Consider the following 26,536-nt stretch of genomic DNA (forward strand, 5'->3'; position numbering starts at 1 on the left):
ATCTGTTGTGGAACGAAGTTCAAGTATCAAATTATACTACCCACAGGCGCAGTAATTTGCTTACAAATAATTTTTCCTCATTGGTGGAAAAATGTGGCACTTTCGGGGGGGTCAGTACTTGACAAGACACTCATGCGACCCTGCTCCAGCTCCTTTTGAAGGTACGAGTCTATCACCTCCGGGTGTCCCAGCGCTGACCCCTTGCAATTTGTACTCGTGTACTCATGTCACCCACTTGTGTTGTAGTCAATCCTCCATTATTAAACGACTAGTTGGTACTGGGTATAGTGGCCTGGGGGTAGCAAGCTAATTACCTCAGTTGCGCATTCGCAGCTAGGTATGTGGTAGTTTTCGAGAAAGTGTGGCCTGGGATCGAGGCTCTTTGTGCGTCTGCTAGTCAGGGCTGCATCCAGGATTTTGGGTCAGGGGGGCAAAGGCATGCACCGGGTAAGGCCAAATTAGGGGGGGTCCAGGGGCATGTTCTTCCAGAGGCTTAGATCACTTCTGGCGCAATTTTGGCTCATAATACCGTATAGCAGGGCACTAAATTTTAGCGGATTGCCCAAAATAAAACATTTCGAGGATAGAGGTTCAATTGACCACACCCCTAACAGTAAAGAGGTTCAATACCGGATGTAAACCAATTTTCGAGGCACTAAATATACTACTATAGTATGTACCTGTGCAGATTTCATTTGCCCAGAAGCACAAAGGAATTATAATGTTTGCTTGTGAATTCCTACCAGTGAGGCAAAGGTTTTTCACCAGTAAAATATAAATGTAAACCTCCATGTGTACCACAGTGCAAAAGCGTGGGCGGCTTGTTAAATTTGCTCACTTAGCTCTATTCTTACGCAAAAAAAAAGTTATGTCTTGCTCCAGTAAGAGAAAGCGCTGCTCGGGTGGAGATGGAGGATTAGGATTAGGAGGACACAAACCCCCATTGTGACCCCCAAGAGTTACAGCCAAGGGATATATAGGGATAGGGATATAGATCTAGTTATAGTTTTAAATTTAGAATCACTCAATATATAAAATAATATTGTAAAGTATACCAATAGTGCAAATTAATTAAGATCATGACAACAATTCACCTACTTTAAAATTGTTCGTAAGTAAATATCTTACAAATGCCATGTTTGCTATTTTGAACGATAACACTTTCAACGCCACTTGCTTTTCAACTGTCTAACAGTGTCTTTATTCTCTGATAAACTGTTCGAGTTTTTGTTTGAGTTCAGATTCTGGGTTAGAATTGTTGCCTCTATGACCAGTTCCTCAGTGGAATGATTGAACTTTTAACTTATATACATCATAGTCTTTCTGCTGGAGAAATGCACCAAAATAGTATAGGCACTTTAATATAGCGAGCTGCTTGGGCTCGGTTTATAATTATAAATTATGGAGCAAAAAAAAAAAAAAGTAAATTTGTGACAGTGACAGTGAGCCTGATGAAGCTGATGAACTAATAACAATAACAATAACAATAACAATTCATTCATAATTATCATCAAGAGATCAATCTACCATTTACACTTTATGCTATTGTACTTTACACCCAATGCTGAAAAAGCAAACTTGGTGACATTATTTCAGCCAAACCAGCTGAAGCTGCTCCTGTCAAAGAAGTTGTCATAGCAATTTAGCTGTTCCCATGCATTATTCTGCTTGCAACTGGAAACAGAACGACCAACAAAAACAGTACGTGTACTGGTATTAGAATAGACATTTATTGTGTACATAAGAATTAAAAATTCGAACCATCATCGAGTGCAAGAAAAATGTATTGCGTCATTACCAATGACATCATTAGGATCCAGTCCAGTGATTGTAAACAGTCAAATTTATTTTCTAAAGGGTTTTCACCAGTAAAATATTTAGTGTTCTCTGTTCTACTGCCGGTGTTCACCCCCAGGCAACTGACCAAGGAATTAATTATAGTCAATATTGCACATGCAATGCAATGGCTGCTACCAAAGTGCTCGGATGTCACTGTATAATTTCTGAAGTCTAGTTAAAAGTGAGCTATATATAGCTTCCAGAGACAAGCGTTGGTAGTTTAATATTGAATAATGAACTGAATGACATATGCATGCACATTAGACATCAACTTAAGAATAATAAGGCCTTGTAAAAATATCCACTGTCTCGCGTATCTTAACCAGCCCAACGTTAAGATGTAGCTGGAGTAGGAGCATGCATATACTTTTGAGCCCCATCTGAAGCGCTCGAATTTCCACCAGATGTGATTTTATTTATGGATTTCTTGTCACGTTGTCTCTGGCTACTACTTCCATGGTTGAAGTCTAGTCTTTGGAGGGTCCCCCAGGAGCATGCAGATATATCTAGGGCCATCTTTACCATTCTCCACCAGTTGTCTAGATTGTACAGCGTTCAAAATTCTTGCCATGTGGCCTTCACACGTTACCACGATTCTCAATCGTAATTGTATCACATCATGTAAGGTATATACGCATACTACATCTATACATTGAAAAATAATGTCTGTTTCTTAATTGGCACAGATCTGTTAAAATCTGTGTAAGATGACTTTCACGCCATAACCCTACACTAGAAACGAGTTACGAAGCGTGTGGAAGGTGCCAACCATGCAGTGAGAAAGTATATGAGCCAGAAGTTTTGGAATCTTCGCCGGGTTTCTAAACCATCCGAAATTGTAGGCCAGCTCATACGAATTCGCTAAGGTACCGATTCCAGTAGAACAGCAGGAGACTGAAGATGAACTGTTGTACGAGCGGAATGTTGAGTCTCTTCTGGAGGAGTTTGCAAACTGTAATTGAACAGAAAATTAATCTATCAGTTAATTGTGTGGGCTGTGAAAGAGTTTAAATAATAGCTATATCCAGACACTCTAAGGCAACTGGAAACTGCTTTACCGTTAATAAAGAAGTTTTTAGGTCATCTTCAAGCCTTTGGTGATCTTCCATAGTATTTATGATCTTGAGTAGCTCGACATCAAAGCAAAAAGGAAGCAGCTGGAATAGGTTATAGTGTCAGGTATATCGTGCTTTGAAGCAATTTCGAGCTTGTAATTTCAGTTGTGTTTTTGTTACGTAATCGAATGATAAATAATCGTACTTAAGAGCATGGGTTTATTATTAACTTGGTTGATTTCTACTGTCTGTATAAATAATAATAATATTATGCACTGAACTGCTGTGCACTTCTGGAAAAGTGAAAGGGAAATTATTATGCAGAGGTGATGTGGCACTGTATAGACTGTAATCACATAATAGCTGGTATTCTGTTATAAAGTTTTTCGGTGAGGAATATTCCCATAATTATGTTCACGAAGGAATAGAGCCACAGAGTTTTGTTAGGTTCATATTGTGTCAGATTTCACTCTCATATTGGCATTTCCACACTACCAGTGTTTGGAACTCGCGAGAGGATCCGGGGGAGGGTTCCTCCCTCAGCTGTGTAATATTTAATTACAAAGCCGCGGACCAAATTATAAGGAGTGGATCAAAATACGACATAGTTTTGTAAGTATAATGGCGGCGACAATGTTAGGGGGAAAATTACAAGTACGTTACCTGCTGGGCAATGCTTAGAATTATGTCCCCTCGGCGCTCCATATGATACCATTACAAATTATGCATCATGCTTGTTGGAAACTCGAAGCTGCAGTATTCCCCCACTCAAAATTGAAAATGAGTGTATCAAATTTTGCAAGAGAGCAGGTAGGTAACTCTGAACTAACACACTGTAGGTTTTGTTTGATCACGAGGTATTGTTCCCCACGCCCTCGACATGTGCAATAACGCTCGTCCTACTGACATGCTTCAAAGCCATAATGTCACAGGGTCTTGTGTGCTGGGTTCGGCAACTACTGACAACTATCAATTGATTTTTCGTGGCAACAAATGTGTGTATTGTAATTGTAGGATTTATGTGTTGTAAAAGTTTCGTTGTCATTCATTACTTTCATTTTAGAGCGCATCGCTAACATTAACAATAATATAAGATATGTGCATGCAAGTTAAAATAATCGTTAAAATAATCGTTAAATGAATAGTAATTTATTAAAATGATAAATGACAGGTGAGCATTAACTATAAATAACAACAAGACACCCTTGAGGTACGGCATAACATTATTATTATATGGGTGCACATGCTCACCAAGGAGTGATTCTAAAAGATGATAAAAGACTGTTAAGTTCAACCATAGATATGAAGGGGAAGCGTTTCGTGTATGTTGTGTATTTTAATTGTAAAAGAGGGCAAATAAACTCCAGTGTGAAGGTACTGAATAAAACTCCATGCCTTGTTAGCTCTGTTTGCTTTTGTAGATGAAGAGATTGATGGCTCAGCTTTTTGGTCCGCTGTGATGACACTTTGTTTGTACTTGTTTAAAGAAACTCGCAAAATAATTATGTTGGGTCAAGATCAATTAATACACCAAGAAGGAGCACAGACTAGAGGTAGCTTCAACTCTAGCTATGACAATACACAGTGCTGGCATGATTAGCTGTATGAAGTATAAAGCTAGAAACTTAATTGAATCAAGTTTTACTGTACAACCAGTTTCCCTTAGTTTAAAGTTCAAACAGGTGGCCGGACTATGGTAGGGGGGAGGCAGTAGATGTTAAATAACTGCTAATCTTTCTTGCCAGGGGTAAACAGATGTCCCGGGAAGGAGCACAGACGAGAAGTAGCTCCAACTCTAGCTATGAGTGAGTTGACAATACACAGTGCTGGCATGAATTAGCTGTATGAAGTATGAAGCTAGAAACTTAATTAAAGGACTCTTTATTATGCCTCGATGCGCATGCGCAAGCGAGGTATACAGTGTTTGTCTGTGTATACTGCTACAGCTGCTCAAGGCATTAATCAAGTGCAAGCAAGTGTTTCTGTAGGCTTTTAGTAGTCATGTTTACTTGGATTTTAACTATTCGTGCATGTGCAAAATAATGCTTCGTTCCTGAGTTATGCCTAGTTTTGCTTACTTGGAATGCCATTGCAGCCTTTTAAAAAGAGTACGTAGCAAAACTTGTCTATGGAGTGTACTTAGTAGTTAGCTCTGCACTAGAATGCTAGCTGTTGATAGCGGCAACAGTGAGAAGAGAGCTGCAAGCCATGTACCCCTTGAGAATGGAATTAACTGCAGTCGATGTCAAAGCATTATTCCCAAAACTGGGATAGTCAAGAAAATATGAAGTCGGTAAGTGGAAGTTCTTAAAGTTCTGCGCTGGGCCCTAACTCGATGTGCATTGACTTGTTATTCCTACATGCATGAAGTGTAATTTCTATCCCACAGCTGTAACTTTAGGGCATTGCTCAGGAGTCACTGTATCGTCTGTTAATAAGCTAATCGATTAATAGTACTCTAATAATTCAATGCATATCTAATCCAAGTACAACTACAAACCTGAACACACATGGGTCCATAGAAAAGATACGTTATTAATTCTGGTGGTAGCAGAGATTCAAAGCTGTATGTAGCGCTCCATGCAACAGTATGCTACCTCAAAAGGGCCGGAAACAACGTTACGGAGGAGGATGCTTCATGGTTTGTAGTACTCCAAAACACACGATTCCCAAAGGATATAGTTATGTACCAGCATGTCCCTAGAAAAGGGTGCATTGAACGAGGTATGCATGCACAACCAGTTGCACAATTATAACAGGTTATGGCAAGTGTTGAAACTTTGTTTCCCTCAACTGTGCATTTTAACCAACCTGTATTTTGATTCTAATATTCCTTATCAATGGTAGGCCACTCAGCTGTACATGTTCATGACGTTGTAACGGATTGGAGTTATGCACTCGCAGAATTTCTTGTTTCTTCGCTTTTTCGCGCTTTTCCTGGCAATCCTAGCAACGTTCACATTGCAAATGTTTTTTAGTTTTGATTCCCTTTCTTTTTCAATACAGTAGTACACTAATGATAAGATAAATGTGACGTTGATTAATTTTTCATCGTCCTGTAATCTTGTTGAAGACAATATATACCGTACCGTCGCGAAAATAAGCCCATCTTGAATAAACGCCCATCCCCTCTTTTGCCTCGAAGTTCTTGCACGAGGGTATTTTCACTCGATTATAAGCCCATCATCCAGCTACTATTACTATCACGTGTCCAGAACTGACGTCATAATTGTGATGAATTTTTGCATAGTGGTAGCTTTTAGAAAAGCTGGTTAGTGACAGAGTTAGTGCTAGCGCTAGCGCAGTGAGTTAGCCTCTATTTATATTCAGTCTCTTTGCTAGCTACATGTAGAACAGTCATGAGTTTCTCTGTGTGATTTCGCTTGCCCTCAAAAATGTAGATGCAGGGAACAACTAGCCCTTTCCCACGGATCTCGGAACGATGTCGATCCCCGGTGACTTTGCAGGTTATCTTACTGTTCCTTCTGTGGAGAAAGTACCAGAATGTACTGGATAGCTCTCTAGGAACATGACCGACGACTTGTCCACCTTTCCATGCTGCTACAGAATGGACATCAAAAACATTTCCATGGTCAGCAGTAACTTCGAGGTTCTCATTGATGTGTGGTGTCCATATCTCCTTGAATACATGATGTCCTCGAATGGTGGATTCAATTCTAAAGGAGGTAGCCATGATGCCGATGAGAAGAAGCAGGGTAATGATTTCTGTGCCGACTAGGCAAGATGTCTTGAACTGGGTGTCGACTGCCTGGAAATCCATCACAGTGGAGACGCTAGTCCATTCTTTTCTAGTGTGTGGACTAGCAAACGCTCTTGACGGTTCTTGACGGTTCACAAGACGATCTCGTGAGCAATGATGTGCCTTCTGTGGATGCTGAAGAAGTAGAACTGTCGGAGGAACTAGGATGAACCAGAAAGCAATGATGTCGACGAGATTGATCCGTTTTCAGAGGATGAAAGTGACACTGACTGACTACAATAATTATTAATGGTATCATATATATAGACTGCGCACAAAAAAGATGTGTATGGTAACTGAAAAATGAAAAAATTTTTTTTTGCTGAGTTTGCACAAATTAATTCGAGGTTAAGCCGCGTTATTTCGAGGTTAAGGCGCGGTGGGCGTATATTCGAGTGAAAATTCGCCGTTCGCGAATAAACGCCCAGTCCCCTAAAAGGCCCAAAGTTGTTGCAGAAAAGGGTGGGCGTATTTTCGCGACGGTACGGTGGTTTTTGGACACGTACCTGTGAACATGTGCATGTGCAACGTGGGAAGTTGTCATAGCAATGTAACTGTTCCCATATTATTATTCTAAAGTTGAAAACAAAGAGAGGTGAGTTTCTTGTGTTTGCATACCATTTTGAACAACTCTGTTACAGAATGAACCACCCACCGCCACAAGCAGCAGGACTGGCTCCTGAGCCTCCTCTGCCACCTGCACCACCAGTAGCAGGACTGGTTCCTGAGCCTCCTCTGCCACCAGCCTCAGGACTGGCTCCTCTGCCACAGGCACCACCACCAGCAGCAGGAGTGGCTAGACTGCCACCTGCACCACCAGCAGCAGGACTGGCTCCTGAGCCACCAGCCGCAGGACTACTGCCTCTTCCTGGACGTAGTCCACCTAGAGGTCCACCTAGAGCTCAACGGCCATGGCATCTGGCCAGGGCTAGGCTAAGAGTCCGAGGCCGTGGACAAGGCAGAGGAGGCCGTGGGCGAGGCAGAGGAGGCCGTGGACAAGGCAGAGGAGGCAGAGGAGGAGGTAGAGGCCAGGGCCTTGGAGCTGGAGGCAGAGCTTGTTGTGTAAAGTCCCTAGTATGCCACTGCTGAAGTTTCCAAGTGTATGAGTTAAGCAGCCCAGAGCAAACAGTGCTTTCTGTATTCAACATCACTCAGCTATCCAACAGATGTAAGAGGCTTCCTTGGTTACTGTGGAGCGAATAAATCAGCTGGTACATAGATACATAATTGAAGTCCTATAGTTATATACAATCATGTATATGCACGTGTGAAAAGGGTGGTTGCATGTATATGCACGTGCTCTATTTAATTATGCCCTGCAACTTGTAACTTAGTATATATGGTGTGATTATCCTCTGCTTAAAAGGTGCACATCTGAATGGGTGCAATTTTGGAAAAGTCATTATGCCGATAGTTCAACGCGCAAGCACTGAGCACACTTCCTGGGAATATTGTGAACAAATACTGTATAAGCTTGTATAAGTATTGTTGTCAGCACTCCATGCAACAATGTGCTACCTCAAAAGGGCCGGAAACAACGTTACGGAGGAGGATGCTTCATGGTTTGTAGTACTCCAAAACGCACGATTCCCAAAGGATATAGTTGCTATTGTGATTATTTATTTCCGTCACAGACATTATAATTATCATGGACAAGTGATATTCTACGTACTCTACACTTGTAACACTGTAAAACAGAACTTTATTCTGTGAAAATATAGTGTGTGTGGAGTGGGCGGCATGTGTGTGTGCATACCTCCACATATATAAGTCATGGTTTGCTTGGATTGGGTGGGGTTAGGTGTAGCTCCTCCTGATGCGGCTAGGCAAAAAATTGCTAGAGTGCCAGCTAGGATCCATCTTCTGTTTTCAACGAAAAGCTAAAGGTATTCTGCATGCATGGGATAAAAGGGTGGGACTGGTCTGGGAGATTACTGCGCATGCGTAAAGTACACTTGCGGCTGTCAGGGACAGATTTCGCAATACCCACAATTACTCACAACACCTTGTAGTTAGTACTCCTGCGGTCCTCTACTCAACTGCTCTACTATCAAGTAGGTGGAGACCGGAAGTTCTTGGCGATAATTTGCAGATTAAACCTACGAGACCTACGGTGGTCGAGGATTAGCCAGACACTATTCAGCCTTTGTTTTTCGGGAAAGTGCCAATAAACCGTCTCCTCAAATTTCACCAGAGGATAAAACATAATATGTTCCCCCGTCCACTTGCAGCAATTTGTTTGCTGATTGCAGATTACTTTGAGCGATCTGATTTGCCGGGCAACTAAGAGCATGAAACTAATTAATATTCTAAACCTCCAATCTCCAGGATGATCTTTGTTTTCTTTTCTCTTCTAGGAGTTCATGAATATCTCACTTTGTGTATCATATATTATATCATGGTATAATTCACTAAGATCCAAACTTACAAAAGGCATGCTCGTTTTAAAAATTTAGTCTACATCAGCATAGCTAGCTAGCTATCATGACTTCTTGTCAACTGTATGTCGGCTAGCTATCATGACTTCTTGTCAATTATATGTCGGCTAGCTATCATGACTTCTTGTCAACTGTATGTCAGCATGTGACATAACAACGCTGCTGTGTTGGGAGAGATAATGTCATATGTAGTATAAGGTCGCCATACTTCCGTTTTCCAGCTGTGTTTCGCTACACCATGCTGATGAGGACCAAAAGGCCGAAACCATCTGATGACATGACGGAAGGTGTGTATCTATGACCAGTCCCAATCCCTAGATTGGACTGGTCAGCGAGCTTAGTACGTACATAGTATGTTAATATATCAGCTTCCAGTTTATACTACGTTGTTTGCAGCACAGCCGAGGGGTTGCATTTCAGTGCTCTATGTCTTTATTCAGATGAACAAACCTGTAGACAAATGGTCACCACTGGATCCGTTGCGCATTTATACCTTCACACCAGCGGACCCTGGATTCTCTGGAACTTTTTACTCCTAAATCCTAAGATAACTGGAAGAAGACTCACGCTCATATTACCAGCAAGACCACCGGCACCACAAGCACTCCTGTAAGTCATATTCTATCAACTGAATAGTATAGTAGCTAAGGGGGCACTTCCCCCTTTAAAGACCTCCACACTCATGATTGACCAATCACCACCGGAGGAGGAGACAGACTTAGTGTTTACAACTGCGGCTGGGGGGAAGATCACTCACATGGGGGCCAAACTGACTAAGCTGGGGAACAAATTTGGAAAGAAGTTTACTGTAAGTGTTAATTTAAGAGTTGAACTAGTACTTGTTTTAATGAATACAATTGCACATCACCATAACTCTGCTCTCACTTGCAACAAACTGCTGCAGATTACACCCACCCTGTATATATCGCAAGGCAATCGCCACCAAAGTGGGCAGAGAATGCAGTGATGTAGAAGAAAGGCAGGTGGCAGAGTACATGACTCACTCTGTAGATATTGCCAGGGCCAGCTACCAACACCTGGCTTATTCTTCCCTCAACAGACGAAGTGATGAGAAAGAACAACCTCCCATGAAAAGGAGGAAGTTCACTGACAACAGAAAGTGGATTAATCCACGATTACTTTAAACCAGAAGAAACCTACAAACCACCGACCGCAGACAGAGCCCGTGCTTTCCTACAAGATAACCAAAGAGAAGGAAAGTTCTCAGGAAGAAGCTACCAGCATATCCAAGACAGAGTAAAGACAATATGAGGCACAATATGTTTAGTGTTTGACGACAATCAAGCAAATGGAAACCAGTTAGTCAATACTGTCCAGCCAAAAAAAGGCATTGTGGAAGGTACTCTAAAGAGTCAATGTTTATTGGTGTGTACAGCTATGAGTGCATAGGAGGTACAACACAAAGGAGTAATTATAACAACTATATGCTGCAATTTTTGCTGAGTCAGCAAATACAGTTTCAGCGTGAAGCGAAAACTACCAGCTCAATCAATGGAGTTGGTGACACAACATTTAACGAAAATTTTCAATGTGATAGTAATTACTGCTCTTTAATTATCTGTTTTGTTTGTTTCAGCGAATGCTTATCTAGGAACCTTTGCCTATAATTATATTGTTCTTGGACAACGACTGATATGGAAAAAAGAAAAGGCAAACGTAGAGCAGTCACTGTTAAGGACAGATTCTAATATTTAACATTTTTATAATGCTGTGGTGTTACAACACAATATCATTATACAGGTGTTACCGGACATGTTACAGGAAGTTGATAGTGGTCATTATAGTAGCAACGGTACTATGAGAGATATCTCAGATAGCTTATAGTAGCAGATAGCTTATAGTAGCAACGGTACTATGAGAGATATCTAGCTGTGATGGCAGTTATGTCAGAGACAACTATGGAGCTGAATATTGTAACAAAAAGCTCCAACTGGCATTTTACTGTGATGAGGCAATCCTTTGGGATCAAAAAGAGGAAAACACAGTGCATGGCTATATCTGCATCATCGTATATACCCATCGGGTCTATACTGGTGAGTTCAATATATTATAGTTTATGTATTTTTAAATTAAGCAGATGTTTGAGACCCCTAGATAGAGTCTTCACCAACATTTTAAAAGACAAGGCATGTATATACAGACAATGTGGCGTTAATAATCGCCTCAAAACAAAACAGGGCAACCGATAAGATGACAACACAAGATCAGGTAAGCGCGTATTTATGATGTTGGATACAGTAATAGCAAAAATATGAAAACACTCTATTAATTAGTAGTCAGTAAAAGGAAACTTTTCGATATGTAGGTAATAATATGCAGAAGCAGGTATGCTGGGAGGAGTAGCAAGACAGAGTGGCGAAAGGCATGTGCTAGCTAGTATACTCAGACTGCAGGTGAGTGACAACCTCATGCTTATACATGTACATTGTCATACCTTTGGCATACGTAATGTGCATTTGCATAGTACGTACATTGTATCTCGGGTTAGCTAATTCGCAACGCTTGCATACAGGTGCGCAACAGCTCAAATACTCGATAGGCTTCGTTATCTAACGTTGAGTATGGTTGTGTTTTAGACAAGCTGTCACGAGGGCAGAGACAACATCTCAAAAATTAGCTGCAAAGGCGTTAATTTTAAGCCGCTTTGAGGGTTAATTAGAAGAAAAAGACGTAAAGGAAGTACAATGTGGAGAGTTATAACTAAAAGATCTAAACCAAAAGTGCGAAGTCATAAAAAATGAACTGGCCTTCATAACGCAACTCAACATTGGGAAAGCACTGCAGCTTTATCCTATGCACATGCACATCTGACGAAAATTTGTCCCAGTTTACCTTCCAATCTTCCTCAAACATTTTCCTTCTGTACCCAAGCAAAGCAAGCTATACTCAATAGAATAGCTAACTAGCGTCACAAACGGCCTACACATCAGTTATGACAACAACTTTGAGTAAATTAATGCGAACATGATCACGGTCAGCACGAGAGAGTTACTGGATGGCTTTGGAAGTCTGCACCTCACCATCCTCGACACACCAGAGGTAAGAAATTATGCCCCGGTGCACATGCGCAAGCAAGGTATACGGTAGTGTGTCTGTCTGTGTATGTAGACTGCTACAGCTGCTTAGTAAGAGTTTCTATAGGTTTCAAGCCATGTTTTCTTGGATTTAATTTGTGGATTTGCATACATGTTCATCAGGATATAATGTGTGTATAAAAGCTATTGCTAATAGCTAGTACATCCACTGAGGCATCAGCACCGCGGTGCTTTCATTTTACTTCGGCACATCATAAGAATACAATTAAAAGGCAGCATTCGTTTTTTGCACAGTATAATTATTATATAGACCACGTTCATATGTGTAAATCTTTCATCTCTTATAATGATACAGGACTGGTCATGCATAGAGGTAACGGCAATTGTACGCCTAGTGAGATCCACCAACATTGCCCTGAGTCTATCGCCATTTGCAGTAGTTGTAATTCCTCACCGAAAGACCCGAAGTTGCAGCAGCAAGGTTGCAAAGTGCACTTGCAAGACACCAGCACTGCAAGCAATAATTATGTACTCATGACTTGTCGTCAACATTTCTATAATTATGTTGTATGAGTATGTACACCAGAAAGCCAACCACTTCTTTACAGTCAGTAACCAAACCCAAACACTATAACACCAATGGTGACTGGGCAATGGTCTTCTCAGTTGTGACGAGTAAGAAAACAGAGTTTGTGGGCAACCTTCTAACAGCAACTACGGTCAATACACCTCAAGGCAGGGCAAGACCAAAACCATTGCTTTATCAGGAACTAGTAACATCACCTGCATGGAATGAGTCTTTGACCCTTTGAGTGGGAATGGTAAGTATGGTTAACATATGGAAAAGATCCTTTAACAAGAATTTGCCTTCTAGCATATTTATTTTTGTGCATGAGAATAGCATGATACAGGCCATTTGTACTATCAGGACGTGGTAAACGTCCTGTGACGGGCATGTAACGACCCCGTGGATTTTGGCTGTGTAGTATTCCTATCTTACATTATTGGAGGAGCTAGATTTTGAGCATATTTATTTTTGTGCATGAGAACAGCATGATACAGGCCATTTGTACTATCAGGACGTGGTAAACGTCCTGTGACGGGCATGTAACGACCCCGTGGATTTTGGCTGTGTAGTATTCCTATCTTACATTATTGGAGGAGCTAGATTTTGCCCCCGAGTCTGTTGGTCTTGTTCTGAATATACTATATAAATAGAATTTTCCTAGTTCTGATGTATCATGGTTCAACTTTGTACAAAAGAGGTGTACACTTCTCATTGGGTGGACCTCAGGCTCTATACAGCTACCACCTATGGTGTAGTAAGCAATTCGATTTTGAACGAGTGCCGCTACCTCCATATGACTAGCGGCCTTTTTAGACCCTTAGAATTACTTTTTCTGACGGTAATTGTTTCTGGGAAAACTTGCGTGATGTGTTTGCACCAGTCACAACTGCTGACAAAGAGCAGAACGTGGGAGGGGTTACAAACAAAGCAATTATTCATTCACTACAAGTATTATTGAATTGAAGTTAAAATCAAGCATGGAAATTTCCAGAAGAGAAAAACTTAATATTCAATTCATGCTATTAATTCAACCATTATCTAATCCAATTACAACTACACAATACAGTATGAGTCGAACAGTCGCTACTGCAAAACCAAAACAGAAAAAGTTGAGTTGGTTGTTACTGCTTCACTATTACTACAAACATCATGGCCTAGGGGAGACGGAGGTGTACCTGCACGCTGACAATTGCACGGGTCAAAACAAAAACAGCTGCATGATACACTACCTTTATTGGCGTTGTATGACAGGACGGCACACGAAGGCCACAATCTCGTTCATGGTTGTCGGCCACACAAAGTTCGCTCCAGATTGGTGCTTTGGTCTTTTAAAACAGCGGTATAGAAGAACAAGAATTGGCTGTCTCACAGATATTGCTACCGTTGTCAACCAGTCTGCAGTCTGCAATGTCTCCCAGCTTGTTACCAGAGAGGACGGGACAACAGTTGTACCTGTGTATGATTGGACCAGTTTTTTTGCTGTCCGGATGAAGAAACTGACTGGCATCGAAAAGTTTCACCACTTTTACTTCGATTCGGCAAAACCAGGCGAGGTCGTTGTAAAAGTGCGCTCCGATTCAGAAATACGAGTTGCTGAAACAGCCTTGGACTCCTGATCCTCAAACACTTCCCGACAAAGTTCCACCAAGAGGGCTCTCAAGTGAACGTCAGTGGTACTTATACAAAAAAATCCGTCCGTTCTGTCCCTTTGAATCCCAAGACGTAACTTGTCCCTTGCCTACCGCATACATTAAATGCAGTTAAACGTAGTTAGCGAGGAAGCATCATATCTGCGGCGTCACCTCGGTTATAGAGATGCTCAGGCGTGGCCCCGTATATCGCGCATGCGTGACCGACTTACTTACACGTGCAAAGAACTTAAGTACTGCTATAAATCGGGTTGCTCAACTTGCATGTTTTGTAATTTATACAAACTGTTCAATGTACCACCAGTGATTGACACTGTCGTTACAAGAAGAAGTATAATGATTAACCAACTCATTGCAAAAACTGTTCACGTGCTTCTTTCCTTGGCCAACAGATTTTCCAGCACAAACTGGAAGGGATATACAGCCCCCGTACCCTCGCAAAAATAAGCCCATCTTGAATAAACGCCCATCCCCTCTTTTGCTTCGAAGTTCTTGCACAAGGGTATTTTCATTCGATTATAAGCCCACCCAGAATAAGAATTTGAGCATGCGCAGTAGCTGAATGCCACATGTTCACTATTAATTTTAGTGAAGAAAGGAAGTTTTAGGTAGTAGCTAGTAAGACTATACTCCTTGCTGGACCAAGATCAGACATTATAATTTTCTCTGTATGGATCTGTTTGCCCCTGAAGATGTATATGCAGGGAACAAGTATATGCTGAGAAAGAAAAACACAAAGTCCAAGAAAGTTATCACGCAGGCTAATTTTGCAGGTTACCTTGCCTTGGTTTTCTGAAACAAAGTACCTGATAGCTGCTCTGTAAGAGTATGACCTACTATCCTTCGAGAAGTTTCTGCTACATCTAACATCAACAAATAGAGTCAGAGCCCACTTCTTCATGTTCATTCTCTTGTCATGCTTCAATCATGATGCTCATGCATTAGTTTATAACATTGTTGTTGTCAATAAAATTTTCATAGTATGAAAATACAATAAATTAATAAGAATTGGCATAGAGCAAAGGTAAACCTCGATTTGAGGCCGCGGGTGGGCGTATTTTCGAGAGGGTACGGCAATTGTGTTTGCTACACTGGTAAACTCTGTGAAGCAAAGCATTTTATAAGGAAGGGAATTCTACTTTTTTTGTTCAATTTAATAGGGCCAAGACCAGATCAGAAGAAACGACCCCCTTCCCCATCATCACACTAATTAACCAAACCTCATTATAGTTGTGCATCCACACCAGGTTGAAGTTGGAGCTTGAGCCTCAAGATATTGCAATTTGCTAAAAGTGTGTGCAATGGGAAAGTAAGAGCGAGTGACAAATAATATTATTTATTGCTACTGTGTTTTGCAAGTTGCTTGTCATTGTGCACAGTAAATGGGCGTTGTCTATAGTAAAGTGAATGTGTCTATTCAGCAAAAAAATTAATTTGCTAACTTAGTTAGCTAAGCTGTTATAGTGTATATGCACATGCAGTACTCTGTTGACTTGCTATACTTCTGTTGATTTGAGCAGTTGTTTTAGTTATAGAAGTGCACTAAAAGAGCAGGTAGCCAGCACATTCCTGATTAAATCTAGTAACCACAGTAGTACTATAGACAACACCCATTTACTGTGCGCACAATGACAAGCAACTTGCAAAACACAGTATCTCTTAATGTTACCTTGGTGATAATCTTTAACTAGCTGATGAGGATATACTTCTTGAAGATATACACTGATGAGGCGATGCATAATTATAGATGTCAGTCTCTTTCAGTCTTTGGTCAATATTCGGAAGGAACATCTGCACTGATGAGGAATGTAGTCATGTGCAAGATATCTGTTAATCGTAACACATTCAGAATCTGGGACAAACAACACGAATATTTGCAGCTACCATGATTACCATTTCGATTTTAAGGCAACCCTCTAAAAATGCAATAACCTCGATCGAACACAATTTTTTACCGTCTAAAACCTTAAGGTTACGGTAAACACTTTGCTCATGATTTTTGTGAAACTGTAAGTGCCATGATAGAAGTTTGAAGCACATATACATGGTGTATCAATATGTAAAACATCTTCCAGTGGAAGCTCTGAGAAGTTACTAGAAACAACACATTCTAAATTAGCTCTGTACGTCTTATAGGGTACCATACTAGAGGGCTAAACTAAGCTTTTTTTGTTCCTCGGTCCTTTTTTTTTTAAACCTTTTCATATAGCGGCAGGGTAGTGATAATTTTCAAAAAATCATTGTCAATTCAAGATTTTTAGAGGTCTGAAAATTATTGAAGCTCCAGGGTGTCGCATATTTGGAGGATCGCCTTATAATTATACTAACACTAAAACATTCTACAAAAAAAGATTACCGCACTTCTTCTAAATAAGGCGCCTCTTTTAATAATTACCTTTTCGAGGCTAGTGTATGCAAAACAAGAAATAGCCAATAATTTATGGTGCCTTATGGGATAAATCTCCAGGTGGCACCTTATTTAATAAGGCTAATAAGTTATTAGAAGGGGGCCTCTTTTAGGGTAACATAGTTTCAACTTACCTATGGCTGCACGTAGATTATGAAGACCAGTCTACAGTTTAGACATCGTTCTGTACTGTAGAGACATCATGAGAGTCGGAGAAGAGTGAGTTTTAGGATCTTTTCCATGCACGAGGGCCGCCAGAAAATTATGTCTCGGTGCATGTGCGCATGCACGCGCATGAGCAAGCTACATGTTAGCCTGGATTCCAGGCCGAGTTGTTTCTAGCTAGGTCGACAACTTTCCGTTCTATTAAAAATAAATCGGCCTACATGTACATTTTATACACATTAGCCTCGATCCCAGGCCGCTCTTCCTTAGGGGAGGCCGGCTAAGACTACATGTAAGTTAGTCTCATGAATCAGCCGCCGTTCCTTTGGAACACCAAAGGAATGGCGGCTGATTCATGAGACCAAAGGAACGGCGGCTGATTCATGAGAGTACATGTAAGTCAGGGGAGGCCACAATGAAGGAGGCTAAGACTATCACTTCATAGTCCTGTCTGAATCACAGATTATAATGGGTGGACTCTCCAGCAGTGTTTTGCTGATTGCCACATGTCGACGTTGGCCCAGTTCAGCAAGAGGTATCGGTTCCCGTCGTCGCTACTGTATGACCGTGGGGAGACGGCAGAATCTGGCAGGACCGATGGTCGAAGGTGCATTGTTTCATCGGGCAGGGTGTAGACGGTTGGTGTCGGTCACTTGACGCTTCGAAGCGTGCAATGCAACCAACAAGCGATCCTTCAAGAGGAGGCCCCCTTGTCGCCGGCCCGACTGCTTATTTGGAGACGATTGTATTTACAGCCTGCGGAGTTGGTAAGCGGCCCCACAGACGTCAAATCAATTCAGAACACGTAGTAGTAGGTTGTGACATGGTTTGAGTTATGTTACTAGTGTGGGTCTGTATATTTATGGGGGTGGGGGTGCTTCGATTACACCGGGCTCGGCACCTGCACCCGAGTACCTCAAGTTGGGTCATGGCCTGGTTGTGCTATGGCTGTGAAGATCATATAGGCCATACCCTCCCATTGAACGCCTAGCAGGTCCGGGTGCACTGGAACAATCCCCCACTTGTAAAATTCGGTCGACTGCACTGTAGGTGTAGGTGGTGATGTACGAAGTGCTGCACTGTTTGACGCTAGCTATGTCGGGGTGAAGTAATGCCATCCTGTTGAGTAGCTAGCTTTTCCTTCGCCAGGGATGTTCCAAGGCGGACTTCAGGCGATGATCAAAGCCTACTCGGAGAACGCGGTCGGTAATAGTCATGCAGGTCTGACTGGAGATGGGGAGTCGCCCACTACCTTGGTGACTCATCACCCTGGGTCCGCCCGAGTCCCAGCACACTGGCTGCAGGTGTCCACATGCGAGGGCCCGTCATCGACGATTACCTTCCTGGGTCTGAGCTCGACACGGATCGGATGGAAATTCGGTGTAGGCCGGCAATCACCACCACCGACCAGTGTGGTCCTCCCGAGCGTACGTCGTTGGTAACGGAACATATGATTGTGTTGGTTATTGTCTTACTGGCTAAGTCTAGCATGTTCTCTTGTGTCACTAGCTAATTAAATAGCTGTTCTTATGATGTATGTTGATATTCGTGAATTAGATAGCGACGAGTGTTCTTGGAACACTCACTGAATTCAATTCCTTGCTCATTTTTGCTTGTCTTTCAGCACTTGAGCATTCGTGATAGCGCTCGGATTCTATGCTGATCAACTTGATGACCCAGGTACTGGCCATAAATTGCACTTCGGCTTCTGCATAGATGTTCCTTCTCAGATGTGCCCGTAACAAGTATATCATCGATCACTCTGGGGATGCCTCGCAGGATCGTGTCCAGTGAAGACGTGTATACTGGTACAAGCCTTGGTGTATGATGGATGCCTCGGGAGTTGTAGGTATGCTTCGGAGAGATCCAACTTGGTGAACACGGTGCCATTAGCCAGTGTAGCAAAAGATGAACGGTAACTCTCCACAGTCTATCCTTCTTGGGGAGCCCAGTTACTAGTGTTGACCTGCCTTGCTTCTCTAGGTGATTGAGTTCTTAACCAACAGGTAGGTTTGAAAAACTTTGGGGTCGTCCTTCTTTAGCAGGCCGTCGGGACTGCTTTGTCAATTCGGTAGTTGAAGCCAGTTCCTACAAAGTCTGTGTCCAGCGGTAGTCTAGCGGGTGTGTCTGACTTCCGTATTGGACGTGAAGTTGGAGTTGTCTGCATCGGTTCATCTGTGTATGTTCTTAACACAGTGCTCGATTTCCAACATGGTCTTCCATGTGGTTTGCCTTCTACCTTGAACTTGCATAGGTATAATTCCTCTGCATCAGAGTCAGGTTGCCCTTGGCCTTCTTCATTCATACCATAAGTTTTCGGTAACTTATTGGGGTACTTCTTTTCTTTGTTCTGGGATTTGGGCGCAATGTGCCACAAGTATGGCATTGGGCATCCTTGAAACGGGAGCAGGGTTGCTTCAGTACGACTAGGGGTCAGCGAGTGTTACAATCCATTCTTGGGACAGTAGTCTCTTCTGGATCGCTTATGTGCGTAGGCCACCTACGAGCCTGTCACGTAGTGCTTCATCCAGGAATGTTGCAATGAAGTGCAGCTTGCCGGAGTGCAGCCGCGATCGGAAATGAAATCGTTTTAGCAATCACAGACTTAAGAGTGTCAGGAGTTAGTTGGACCAATGATAGAGATCAACGCGTTCGAGAAACGTTCCAAGACCAACTGGTGTACTGACACACTATGATCCCAAAGTACCGGCAGCGGAACTAGAGCAGTCATCTTTGCGCACCGGTTTCATCAGTACTTGTACGGTTGACAATTCACCCTCGTGACCGACTTGACAGCAATTTTCGGCTCAAAGAAAGGAGTCCCCTCTGTCTATAAGATTGAGTTAAAATGTACTCACATGTCAAAGTTAACTATTGCAGGAACTGCATAAACATAGGTCCTTCGAACCAGATAGGTAGCTTCATAGTTTCTCTCGTTTCTCTCTTGGAAACTCCACAGAGACTAGACATTATTGTGCTTTATGTTATGTAAGAGCTGGATGAGAGAGCCTCATGGTGTGTTAAGTTTCTGGTTGATATTAATTGTTATTGATTATGTGATTGTTAGTGATTAGGCTATTAGATAGTCCTACGGATTGGAAGCGGTCGGTGACATTTTGGTGGCAGTGGGTGGGATTGATATCTACTGGTTTAGATAGACCCTAGGACTCAGAAAGGAACAGAGTTTAAGAGATCAGTTGATGTGCAGAGTGTAGCGATGGCAAGGGAACTAACAGAAATGTTAAAGGCTTGTTGGAAGACAGGGAGGTATTGGAGACAGAGATGAGTGATGAAGAGATGAGGCAGCTTGCTGCGTGGTTTTGTTGAGGGCACCCGCGGAGGGTGGCAGTGAGGAGCGAACGTGATCCAAAGGTAGCCGATATTGAAGCGTATCTTATCACTTTTGAACGGTTGTTGACGCCTTATGAGGTACCTGGGCTTTGCCCCCCAGCTAACTGGCAAGGCATATGCTGCTGGGGATTATACTCAATTGAAAGAGTATGTAAACGAGGAAACGTATCGGCAGTGATTTTAGTTGACTGTGGTGAAGACAGGCGAATCGACAAAGGAGTTTTGTGTGAGGCTAGACGATTTGGTGAGGAAGTGGACTTAGAGGTTGTTGCTAAAATGAGAGATGCGATTGTGTTGGATTGAATACTATGTCGAAAGAAGTGCGAATGTGGGTGAAGCCAACTACTAGTAGTGTGGAAGTGGCCCAACTAGCAGATGATTACTTTTAAGCTGTCGAAGGTGATGAGAAGAAACGACTCTCTATCACGTGCCAAGGATTGTCGGGTCCCCCCATCTAAAACGGAGAGGAGGCGTGACTTGAAAGATATCACATGCTTCAATTGTGGAAAAGGGTGTGGCCAAGTGTGTTGAACGTAGGAGTGATTTCGAGGGTTGGTTGACCGCAAGGTTGATGCTGTCGGATGTGTGCCTTGACACTGGTTGTACTAGGACCATGATTCGTCAAGACTTGGTTCCTAGATCGATCGATTGCTATTTACTGTGCACACTGTCGTCTATCCCCTGGCTAGAGTCGAGGTAGAGGAGACACATGAAGTTGAAGCAGCGGTATCTGAAACATTACCAGTGTCTATGTTGATGGGAACGGTTTTGAAGAGTTTGGTAAAGAACGATACGAAGGTGCCCTGGCAGTCATGGCTCAGGAAGACGAAGATGAGTCAAATTAACTAACGGAGGAAGAGTCAGGTATCTGTCCTCGTCAGTTGGATACGGAACCACAAAAAAGGATGCCGGTGTTACCAGACATTGATAACGAATTGTTTGTTGGCGGTAAAGAGTATCAGAAGAAAGACGGTACTGAGTGCTTGGACTTGTCGGCAGAAGAGCTGTAAGATGAAGACAGTACCAGGTGAAGAAAGCAGGAGAAGTGATGAGCATGATGTTGTGGAACAGTTGGTATTGCCGATCACAAGATGTCCTGATAAGATGGTGAATCGAATACTTCGGAGGTTCTACTGGCCTAGGCGAGGTTAGAAAGCTGCTCCGGGCGGGGCCCCATTAAGTGATAACTGAACGATAGATATCGTCGGGTTGTGATTATGCTACACGGTTTCCCGAGGTAGACGAGGAATTGTTGGTGTTTTTCTCGAGAGTAGGAGTGCCGGAGGAGATTCTCACGGATCAAGGTGCAAACTTCACATAAAAACTTTTCTATCGGATGCTGCACATTCACCCAATCCGTACTACTCCCTACCATCCTCAGACAGACGGGCTGGTTGAACGTTTTAACTCAAATCGATCGTGGATGGAACAAACTGATACCGTACGTTCTCTTTGCGTACAGAGAAGTAGAGCAGGCGTCGACGAGATTCTCGCGTTTTGAGTTAGTTTACGGTTGGTCGGTTCGTGGTCCGTTGGATGTGCTCAGAAGAAAAGACGAAAGATTTGGTATTGAAAAACGTGGAGACTGCACAAGGAGAGCAAAAGCGTTGGTACGATAGGAAGGCTCGCACTCAGGAGTTTGTTGGAGTCTTGATTTTGTTGCCTACGGATACTAAGAAACTACTTGCTCGCTGGCAGGGTCCGTACAAGATCATTTGGAAGATTGGCAAGGTCAACTATCAGGTTGACATGACGTAAGCGATTTTTCATGTCATAATTATGTTGAGGAGGTTTTATTGTCGAGAGTTTGTGGGATTTAGGAATCTGGTTCGAAGTTAGACATGGCAGTGTGAGTATAGGCTCAGAGGTGAACAAGCTGATATTGGAGGCCCAAGAGGTTGATCTAAAAGACCTGACAAGAAAGTCGCTGTCGAATCAAGTGTGGTGGACAGAGGAGTGTCAATGGGCGTTCGACGTTTTGGAAGAATCCTGTACTTCATAACCCCGGCTATTTGTTTTGCAAATGGATGCTTAGTGTGATTGCTTACTATAGCAGGATAGCGGTATTCCACGGTAGAACAGGAAAGGGGTCCAGGCGTTCAAGGATCATCATTCCCTCACGTGGTTGAATAATCGATGGAGTTTGGCATTTAACCAATGCGTGAAACTAATTCCCCTAGTTTCTCGCTGGACAATGGAGGGGGAGACTAGACATTATTGTGTATGATGTGCATGTTAGTTGTGGTTTTGTGGCTTATCTTGTGTTATGTAATAGTTGTGTGTCAGGTGATTTTTATATGTTATGTAAGAGCTGGATGGGGTAATAGAGAGGCCGCCTCATGGTGTGTTAAGTTTCTGGTTGAGTTTTGTGATTGTTGTGTTCATTTGTTGTGTGATTGTTAGTGTACTGGCTTGGAGTTAGGCTATTAGTCTATTGTCCTACGGATTGGAAGCGGTCGGTGACACTTGGAAACAGACACAAGGTCTGGAGATGGCTGAGGACAGTCTTCTCTGACAAAGCTTAGCACCAAGTTGGCAGAACTCGAGGCTAACCCACACGACACTAGCAAGATTGAAAAGCTAAAGACACTTAAACAAGAATTCAAAAATCACCGACTTTCTATTATCGATCGTATTGATGATAGAATGGTGGCATCAGCCGTGCAGCTACACCTTCTACCACGCCAGACAGGTGGGCACGAAGCAGTGGAGTTCGTTTATAAACGAGCTGGATAATGAAGAAGACGATTTAGTATACACCCTAGAAGAATACTGAGATCAAAACTAATGATCGACATTAATGTCGAGTTGACTAAATTACAGTACCTGAACAGAAAGGACTGTTTTTATAACTGTCATGAAACGCTATGCCGAGTGAAAGTTCTGTGACCAAGCTACCATAACGACATTTTACGATGGAAGACTACGCATCTGTACATGAACGAACGACTATCTTGCAAAGCGGCCTCACCAAGTCCAGTGACTACTACGATGAAGCAAAAAAGTGATCGCCTTCGTCAGATTCATCAGACGCATGTCCGTCGAAGTCCCTTCTCTCAGAGATGGTACTGGGAAGAAAATCAGCGCACTACATGATATGGTGACTCAAGCCCTCAAGTCGCTAGGACCTCTGAATTAGATGTTTAACATATTCAAGAACACTCTGACGTCCCGGACTACCTCGACTTTCTCAACCTAAGCGGCAAAAGCTTCGACTGAAAAGAAACGTGCATCAACTCTATGGCGACCAACCCCTGTGGACAAGAGAAACATCAACTGTACACCTGTTCCAAGTTTCGATCCCTGAAAAGATTCGATCCAAGAATCACTGCCTAACTCCTGGTCATTTTGCAACCATTGCAAACAAACCACACCATTCATTGCTCCACACGGACTACTGACGCCACTTCGCTACATGTGTCGATCAGTTAATGATGTGTCAAATCATGGTAGTCAAAGTATGTGTTTTAACTTAATTATTGGTTAATTTTTAGTTACCATAGTTTGTGATAGGAATGTTTATTAGTAATTATCTCTGTTGAGTTTCCTGGAGCAGAGCCTCCCTTAGTAGTGTTTTGTTTTGTACTATAGTTCTTTGTTGTGAAGAGGCCTATACCCTGCATGCATGTTCTGTTTTGTACCACATCAAAACGATGAGCGAACTGTTTGCAGCACTCGCAGTGCTTGGAGATCCTGTGAAAGAAGAAGACAGAGTCGTGCATCTGCTCGCTAGCCTACAAGACTCATTCGATATGTTGGTGACGGCACTGGAGGCACAGTCAGAGAGCGTGCCTAAATGGGAACTAGTAACCGAGAGACTACTGCACGAAGAATCAAAGTTCCAAGAAAAGGCTCCAAAACGTACGGATAGCGACGGACGGAAGGCACTCACAGCAAGTAACCTCAAGAGGCCCAAAAGCTTCAAATGTCATTTTTGCGACAAGCCTGGCCACTTCAAGAAGGACTGCATGAAGTTTCTAGCGACTCAGAGTCAAAAGAAACAAGCAGCCAGCCTAGCTGAGACGTACTCAGATGAAGAAGCTCTGGTGACTACCTAATGCTTCAACAACGAAAGGCGCCTGGATTGTTGACTCAGGAGCAACAAGTCATGAATTCTCGTTTACGGAGCTGAAGCTACTGCAAACTCCACAAGTAGTGACACTAGGCTCTCTTGAAGGAACTGCTGAAGGCATAGTGATACTGGAGACGGATGGACACACAAAGAAGTGCAAGTTGAACAATGTTCTTTTGGTACCCAAACTCTCATACAGCGTATCCAAAGTCTCCAGTAAAGGAAAGACAACAAGATTCGACAAGAAGGGGGCTGTGAAATTCTGAACGAGAAGAAGTTGCTTTCGCCACACGCGTTGGCAATCTCTACCACCTGGAACACTGTGTTCATAAATGTGGCTGGAAAAGACAGCACAGAGAAGCTGTGGCACAGAGTGAACAGAACTTGAAACTTGTTGAACAGTTTAACTATGATGCAATCGGTTTTTGCGAGACCTGTGTTAGTGGAAAGCATCATTGTAGCCCATTTGCCAGCAGTACCTCTCAGAGCCCTGGAACTTGTGCACTCGGACGTGTGTGGGAAAATACAAGAAAAGTCCCTAGGAGGAGCTGAATATTTTCTCACCTTCACTGATGAAAAAACAAGATACACGTGGGTGTATATCCTGAAAACTAAGGATCAGGTGTTTAATCACTTTCGCAATTGGAAGCAAACGAACGCTAAAAAACTCTAAGAACTACACTTCAAACGAATTTGAAAAATTCTTGAGGAATCCGACACGAAAGAACAATCCCAGAAGGCTCAATAGGACATTGGTTGAGTCAGCAGCAGCTTTTAGATGCAAATCTCTCCAAACGTTACTGGGCCGAGGCAGTATCAACCGCCTGAAGAATCGTTGCCCTACAAAGGGAGAAAAGCCGAAGGTATGCAACCTTCGAGTGATTGGGTGTGATGCATACGCCCATATTCCCAAAGATGAACGGGGTAAGTTTGACATTTCTTGTCGGGTATGGTGAAGAAACCAAAGGGTAGAGACTCTATAATGTAAAAACCTTCTACAGTCGAGACGTAAAAGATGGTGAAGAAACCGAAGCTAACGATTTCAAACTGATTGTCAATCTATCAAGTGAATCCGAATCTGAATCTGAAACGGAAGATGAACAATCCAACACCGAAAACGCCACCTAGAAGATCTAGCAGAGAGAGAAAGCAGCCTGTTTACTATGGAAGCTACCTCACAACTAATGCTAGCCGAGACAAGGCTAAATGGAAGGTAGCCATGGAGACAGAAATGAAGTCTCTGGAAGAAAACGATGTATGGAACCTCGTCAAGCTGTGAAAGCTAGTTGGCAGCAAATGGGTGTTTGTGAGGGATCGGGGATTTAGAGTACTTGAGATAACAGTTTTCACAGTCAGTTCGAAGGCACTAAACAAATACAAAACTCAAACACTTAAATACTAAGACCTGTTTCTAGAATGTTCTACTCACAAAACACATGATCTAAAATGTTCTAGAATGTTCTACTAACAAAACACATGCTGTTCTAGAATGTTCACTATAGTACTTGTGGTTTACCACATGATTAGCAATGTCCTGTGAGGCCTTGTCCTCACACTCCTCCGTCCTTCTCCGGCGACAAAGTTGTCGCGTTTGGATCATGAGCACGTGACAGTCCGTCAGCATTTGCATTAGCCCTTCCCGCTCGATGGCGAACAGTGAATGAATATGACTGCAGTTCTAAACTCCATCGTGTTAAACGAGCGTTTGTATCTTTGAGTCGGTTGAGCCACTCGAGGGAACGATGATCTGTTTGAACAGTAAATGGTTTCCCAAGTAGGTACACTTTGAATGCCTGTACTGCTAGCCGAATAGCCAGACACTCTTTCTCCACAGTGGAATAACGCTCCTCTCTAGGCAGTTTGCGGCTGTAGTAGGCAACAGGGTGCTCTGATCCCTCATCAGATAACTGGCTGAGTACGGCTCCAATAGCACGATCAGATGCATCAGTTTGTACAATAAACAGACGGTCAAAGTCAGGGTTCTTCAGTATAGGGGATGAACACAACAATCCCTTGAGAGTCTGAAATGCTTCTGAACATTCCGGTGTCCAAATTGTCTTATTGGGTGCATTTTTCCGAGTGAGATCAGTCAAGGGTGCTGCGATAGTGGTGAAATTAGGGATGAATTTTCTGTAGTAACCTGTGAGTCCGAGAAAAGCTCTAACTTGTTTCTTCG

The 26,536-nt window shown here is 42.7% G+C and overlaps 1 protein-coding gene across 1 annotated transcript; it reads left to right on the forward strand.

The window, feature by feature from the left end:
- The first annotated feature begins 13,608 nt into the window (after positions 1–13,608).
- LOC135342703 (uncharacterized) lies at positions 13,609–14,480 on the forward strand. Its single transcript, XM_064539521.1, has 2 exons — positions 13,609–14,254; positions 14,298–14,480. Exons 1-2 carry the CDS (start codon positions 13,694–13,696, stop codon positions 14,478–14,480), a joined length of 744 nt encoding a protein of 247 aa, XP_064395591.1. The 5' UTR covers positions 13,609–13,693.
- Positions 14,481–26,536: the final 12,056 nt, after the last annotated feature.

This window comes from Halichondria panicea, chromosome 1 (genome assembly GCF_963675165.1).
Source record: "Halichondria panicea chromosome 1, odHalPani1.1, whole genome shotgun sequence".
In the NCBI taxonomy this organism is placed as follows: Eukaryota; Metazoa; Porifera; class Demospongiae; order Suberitida; family Halichondriidae; genus Halichondria; species Halichondria panicea.